The sequence below is a fragment of the Amblyomma maculatum genome, chromosome 9 (assembly GCF_055883805.1).
Source record: "Amblyomma maculatum isolate TAMU_Amacu chromosome 9, ASM5588380v1, whole genome shotgun sequence".
Lineage (NCBI taxonomy): Eukaryota > Metazoa > Arthropoda > Arachnida > Ixodida > Ixodidae > Amblyomma > Amblyomma maculatum.
In genome coordinates, this window is record NC_139352.1 from 66,753,687 (window position 1) to 66,760,595 (window position 6,909).

General features: G+C 42.9%; 1 protein-coding gene across 1 annotated transcript in view; it reads left to right on the forward strand.

Moving 5' to 3' along the window:
- LOC146179279 (multidrug resistance protein mrp-7-like) overlaps positions 1-1,193 on the forward strand; it is a 60,179-nt gene extending 58,986 nt beyond the window's left edge. Inside the window, exon 27 of the mRNA XM_084579594.1 lies at positions 1,025-1,193. Coding sequence (XP_084435720.1) covers positions 1,025-1,172 — 148 coding nt within the window. The 3' untranslated portion in view covers positions 1,173-1,193. The remainder of the gene's footprint in view (positions 1-1,024) is intronic.
- The last annotated feature ends 5,716 nt before the right edge of the window (positions 1,194-6,909 follow it).

The window sequence follows — 6,909 nt, forward strand, 5'->3', positions numbered from 1 at the left end:
TAACTGGTTAATGCAGAAATTTGGTGGGTATCTATATATTATACCTGGCACCGTTTCCTGCCTTGATTTTATGTAAAGTTTCGGTTTTGTACGGACGCCGCTCCATATGCTTTTATACTGAAGACCTCATTTAACCCCGGGTCCCATACGATTCTTCATAATTCACACATCCACCAATAAATGCTGTAGGAATGAATTCTGACAGATCACCTTCAACAAAATTTGAGAGCTTGAGCTTTTGCTGCACTCTAGCCAGTATTTCAGTACAGCTTGCGGTTCAGTACAGAGGGTGTATCGTTATAGGTAATCTTTCATTACCATCCCGATCATTTGCACGTCGGACAACCCTAGCGCTGACAATCAGCGACAGTTGCTACTTCATAGCTTTCCTGACGTAGCAGCAATACAATGAGAGGCTATATATGTTTTTGTAAACCATCATTGTCGTCCATGTTTTAACACACTTAGTTTTATTTCAAATGTTGATCGTGGTTGACAGATGACAAAAGAAATTCAGAATACAAAATACAAAAACTCATACCGCACTTTAGATCAAAACTCAGCAAATAAAAAAAGTTGTGAAATACAGAACGTGATCAACGTAGCCAGATAACAAAGTGACAGTGAAGCTAGAATAAAATTTAACAAAGCAGCAGTACATTAAGATATGAAGGGAAGGCTGGAAACGTGAAAAAATATGCACATCTCCGGAGCAAGGCACTGTAGCAGAGAGGTTGTCGTTTAACAACCGGTGATATTAGTGCTAATTCGGATGTGTTGTAATTTTCTGATTGAAAAAAAAGCTCAACACAGAAATAGCTGAAAAGTATGTCGTCTGCCTTCCTCAACTAAGGTTTGCTTTCGGCGGTAATATTCCAGTTTCTCAAAAATCTACAGTTATTGAGGTCAAACCAATATGGCAATTCTAACATTACATAAATAATAAATACGGTGGCGTTTAATACTGAGCGTCGAGGTTTGTCAGTGCGCTGAGAATAACGAGTGCTATGATCTGAATTTTCAGAATACTCGTCATGGATGAAGGTAAGGTGAGGGAATACGGCACGCCCGCCTCTTTGCTCTCCGACACCAACAGCGCCTTCTATAGGATGGCCATGGACGCAGGCGTCGCAGCTTACCAAGCCAACCTTCTTGCCATCACATCATTATGACACCACATTTTCAAATAAAATTCAAACGTATACATTCAACTACCGGCCGTACTGTGGCTTTTACATAATGATACAGCTTAACATTAGGAGCCTACTCAGCTTTTCGATGGAGGTGAAAAGCAAGGCGCCCGTGTGCTGTGCGATGTCAGTGCACGTTAAAGAACCCAAGGTGGTCGAAATTTCCGGAGTCGTCCACTACGGCGTCTCTCATAGCCTGAGTTGCTTTGGGACGTTAAACCCCACAAACCACTACTGATGGGTACTTAACCTGCGTTGTATTTTAGCACAACTTCTCTCGGGAAAAGACATAGCCGAGAAGGATCTATACCATGTCTATACATACCAGCTGTGCTAGCTGAATGTAACCAAGCATTTAGAGAACAAAACGTGTCCGGCGGAAAATTGCTACAAACTGCAGACTATAAAGTTACCTTGGAAAAGTACATGACTGGAAACGAACTGCCGTTTAACTTTTATAAACCTTGGAAGTGAGAGAGCGAAAGTTCCACTACACTTAGGTACGCTTGGTCATGTTTAGCAATGTGGGCCGAATCTGACGGAGCATTCGCTGGGTTCTCGTTTAGTCCGAGGCGAAACGGTGGAAGATGTCGCTGACGCAGCAGATTCAGCCAATGCTCTCTTCTGACGCCATCCTAGATTTTTCAGCCATTGTTTATTAGCAAACCATTTCTCACGTTGGTCATCTGTTGCAGCTCCTATCCTAGCATACGTAGCCTTGCGCATCTTTTCTATAGTGAGGCAATTCGACGAGGCACATCTGCTTGGTGATCTGAAGCGGCCTGCCGCCTGCGTCGCAAAGCAACCACTGTCAGGGCTGTCAAAGACGGCCCTGCAAGGCTCTTCTCCATGGTGAGACGGCAACCCGACAGGCTCTCTCTTTTTTAGGCGAGCGGCGAGTCACGCGGTTCGTTATATGGCCACAGCTGTCTAGGCAGAGTTCGGTGCGCGGCGCAGCGTAGTAGCTGGCGCTCCTCCGGCTGAAGGTCAAATTGTTATATCCGATGCGTTTGTAGAGCTTTCCGCTCTAAATACTTTAAAACTACAGAAAAGTCCGACGTTAGGACTTTACCGAATATTTTTCGAGTTTTCGCTTCTGTTCTGTATGCTTTTCTATTGGGTGCTGTGACGCCTGGCGAGTGAGGTGGGTAGTGGTTAAAAAGGGGCATTTAGGAGTGTAACTTCGAAAGCGGAATAGGAGGGTAGGCATCACCAGGGTGCCATATTGGGTGTTAATTGTTAACGAAAAATTACCACCGCACCTCTGGCATGTGGCAGTTGGCTGGTGACCAGGATTGCACATTGGTGTGGTATAAATTGCTACCCGAATGTCCCACTGTCAACTTGGAAGCCGTCAGATGGGAAGGGAACATGGGAATCAAACTTCTAAAACCTTTGGGTCCCGAGTCCGCCATTACAAAACTACTTTTGTGAGTCTATAGACCCTTTATAGACTTTTGTCTATGTGATCTACAGACCGTCTATAGAATTATGTCCGTACACTCTTCTTATACATTGGTCTATAAACCTTTTGTAGACAATTTTGTTTGTTCGTATTTGTTTTATAGGTGTATAATGTATTTATATATATTCGATATTCCCTTACTTCATCTCGTCTATAGACAATCTAAAGACTTTTTTGGTCTATAGACAGTGTATAGACTGTCTAACAGTTTAATGTTGTTTATAGGACGTCTATAGACAAAGGTATAATGGCATGCGGTCATAAACCTGTACGCAGTCTATAAACTGTATTGTGAAAAGTCTGTGGCGAGTCTGTAGACTAATTTTTTGTAACTTCTAGGAGGGGGGGGGGGGCTTTATAACGGTCGAGTGGTCTTGCCCATAACGTGGCAGCTCTCAGCTGTGTGCTGTGCATATTAGAGATGACGTGGGATTTTGTAAGGGCACAAGCGACGAGGGTAGTGACTAACCAGAATCAAGGTGCATGAAAGGAACGTAAATTGGAATGTGTAGCTTATGATGTCGGCCATCAAATGCGGTCACATCATGTCTCAAAGACATATAATAATAATAATAATAATAATAATAATAATAATAATAATAATAATAATAATAATAATAATAATAATAATAATAATAATAATAATAATAATAATATAATAATAATAATAATAATAATAATAATAATAATAATAATAATAATAATAATAATAATAATAATAATAATAAGAATAATAATACTTTATCTTTCCTTTACTACAAGGAGTGTGGAATGGGTTAGACTGTGGAATGTGCAAATTCATGGGTGAAATGGGTTGGCGTAGGAGAGGAAAACAGCCACTCAGCGCTCAAAAAGAGGTCGTCGGGATACAGCGACGGCACCGCAGATGTCGTGTTGCTGCCTCCTGAATAATAATTAATATCTGGGGTAAGGGTTGGGTTGGGTTGGCTTTTTTGGCACATAGGCAACTATGGCCATCATGCGCCAAACACTAGGTTGCTGAGCTTCTTTATGAGTGAAAATGAAAAGTTTAGAAAATTACAGCTGATTTAGAATCCCTAACTCTTTAAGGAAACTAAAAACATAAAATATCTGGGGAAAGATTGGAGCCATCTGAAGCATTGTCGTAAGAGGTACTACTAAACAGGCTCAGACTGCAAACGTAGATAAACATGACTTTTAAGTTTTTTACCTGAACATATTGCAAAAATTTAAATGGCTGAAGAAATGCGCTTAAAGTTCGCGTCACAGAGTGTTGTAATCGTTGGCATATTCTTGAAAAAACCCATGTTAGGTAAAATTTTGCTTGGACACCAGGCATATAAAACTGGCACGATTCCAGTTCATAAATGCAAAACTAAACACCGAATGCGCTTTATTATGGGGCATGCGAAAGTGCTTACACGATGAGGCGAGCAAAACACTTGCTTTAGCCTGGCTGGTTGCAACAGCAACTGTGACGATAGCCGCTGCCAAGCCGCCCAAGTGGTGAGTAAGAATCATGCACAATGGTTTCGAAGAAATTTTACTTAAGACAATTAACAATGATACAATGGCTACAAGGTACTCGCCAGTGGTACAGAAATCAACACTGGTATCTCATATTCGCGGCATTTGATTTTTTTAAACAGCGCTACACGCCCCCCCCCCTCCCCCTTTCTTATCGCCTATGGTAGGCCATATACTTGTACATCACTAACGAATTTCAATATGTGGTCAGCGTCCTCCTCGTAAGCAGCATTGCAAAATCCTGACGCAACCGTTTTTTTTTTTGCAGCGATCAGCGGGGCAATATAATTTCGTGTCCAGCTTAGCATCCATCTGATAGTTACGTAAGGCTTGTTACGATAGGGATTTGAATAGACGACTTAGGTACAGGGTCGTCCGCTCTTAGTGCGAACAAGTATGCTTCCTTCAAAGCTCCATGCGTCTGAGGCGCCCGCACATCGAAGTGAAGCTGCGCAGGCTGAAAGCTTCCGAAGGCGGAGCTTGGCACAGTCGCAACTTTGCTTCATTGCGTGGTCGGATCGGAGGCAATTGCGCTCTGAAGAGAGCATGCTTGTTCGCACTAAGAGTTGACAACCTTGTACCTCCAATCGTATACCGTGCAATAAAGACTGTTAACTGACAAATTCTTAGCCATTCCAAATCAGCGGAGGTGAAACCTCGGCAAAATTTTCTCCGCGATTTCGGTGGAATACGACCCAAACAGGAAAGTGGGATTTTTAGCACAATTTTCTGATTTTATCTTCGGGAAACTACTTTATTATATCGTATAGTCCATGATTTCGCCTTTCTCTCTCCAATTCTCTTTCCTACGCACAGTAGCATGTCAGTAAATGCTGAACGTCGGGAAATTTTAGTGCTTTTTATTAGTGTTACCTCTCTCTCTTTATGGTCTTACGTTAAATCTAACATCTAGTAGCAGACAAGGTTCATAAAGGCTTTTTATGAATTTATGAATTTACCACTTTTTGTCACAATTTCCTTGACACTGAAAGTTGCGCATCAGCACACGGGCTGAAATGAGGTTATGCCTACCGCCCCAGTGGGCTTTACTTCTTTGTCGGCCATTTAGTTCACCCCGAGTACAAGATTTGCCTCTCGCTTTTATGAAGCACAGTAGCACATGCTGAAAGATGATCAAAATTTGGAAGGCAAGTCACCTTCTTAAGGGTATGACACGACGTCATGAATTGGTAACGTCAGCGCTCCTACTTGCCCTCGCAGACACGGACACTGTTTCGTCTTTCACAGTCGCAATCATTATGTGAAAGTGCGCAAGGCGTACAGGCTTTGTAAAACGTGTAGAGAAAATTATAGAACCGTTGTTTCGTGATGTACACCTTGGAAGATTAGATTCTGTAAAACTCGAGCGTTTATCGTATTCTGATCGTAGGCCTGCGGCGGTCGAGCTTTTTCCCTTTTTTTTTTATTTCGACGTGATTTTAACGCGAGCGTCTTAAAGGCCCGTTGTATTAAAATTTCGTCGTTGGTGCTGTTGGCGATCTGAGCTTATATTCACAAACGTGTCTCTGGTTCGTGATGATAGTTGGCAGGTAGCATCATTGTCTTGGCACGAATCAGGCGTTGGGTTGTATGTCGCCTCGCGACCGCAAAAAATGGGCGAGTTGGCAGAAGCACAGCCAGATCGGGCAGCTACTTTATATATATAAACATATATAAACATATATCGTTACCACTATTACTCATCACCTAGTAGTAGTGCCAATTAAGGACATAACTAGTGAGCGATCAAGAAAGCGTATTTGCGCGAACGACGTTTCACAAAGGAAGACGGGAGTCATTCACGCTGTCACGTTTAACAGCTTTAATGAGATTGCTTAAGTGTCCTGGAATGTTTGAAATTGAAAGCATGTTCCGCTGGAATTTGTCCATGTTCACTCCGATCACTTGTGTCATATAATACTATGCGACGCGACTTATTTTGCTTGTACTTTTTTAACTCTGATCTGTTTCTTCCGAGAGCTGGAAGCACAGGGCAGCTAGGGAAGGATCAGGGTACATGGCTGCCATAGCAGCAGAGCGATTTATGTTTAAAATATACACGGAACACCAGTTCCTTACAGCTGTGGAACTATGGGCGCCGATTGCGATGTTGCCATTTATATGAGACACGAATAGCTCTCATTTCAATACCCGTCCAGACACATCATTTTTACGCGAGGTTAGATCTGAATCCAGCGCCACAGACACGGTGCGAGTTTCCGACATTTGCGAGAGGCGGTTGAACACTGGATGCACCCGTATAAACAATGTTCGGAAACGACAACTGGTAGCCTTAGTGCGCATACCTCCCAGAGTCATGGTGGAACCAACCATTCGAGCAGGTCATGTGCCGCCGCGTGCGTCGTTGATACGGAGGAAACAGGAAGAGCTCCCCGTGAAAATATGAAGAAAAAATGGTGCCATACCTACATCACAATCAGCGTCGGCGTTCCGGTTTGCGAGGTTGGGCAAGTGTTTAGAGCGCAGCTATGCACTGCCAACAACACAACAACAACAAAAATGTTTACGTTTGTCATAAGACCTTCGCGGTGAATGAATCTGTGCAGAGAGTGCGGCGCAATAACACTGCGCAGATTGTCACCCTACTGCGCAGGACTGAATGCATGCACCAGGAGTTGTATTTGAAGATTTCTCTAGCGCTTAGTGAGCGTGAATACCTGTTTAGAACGTTTGTTGTTAAATATAGCCGCGCCGAAATTGCTAGAGCTGAACTAGGCTCTTCAA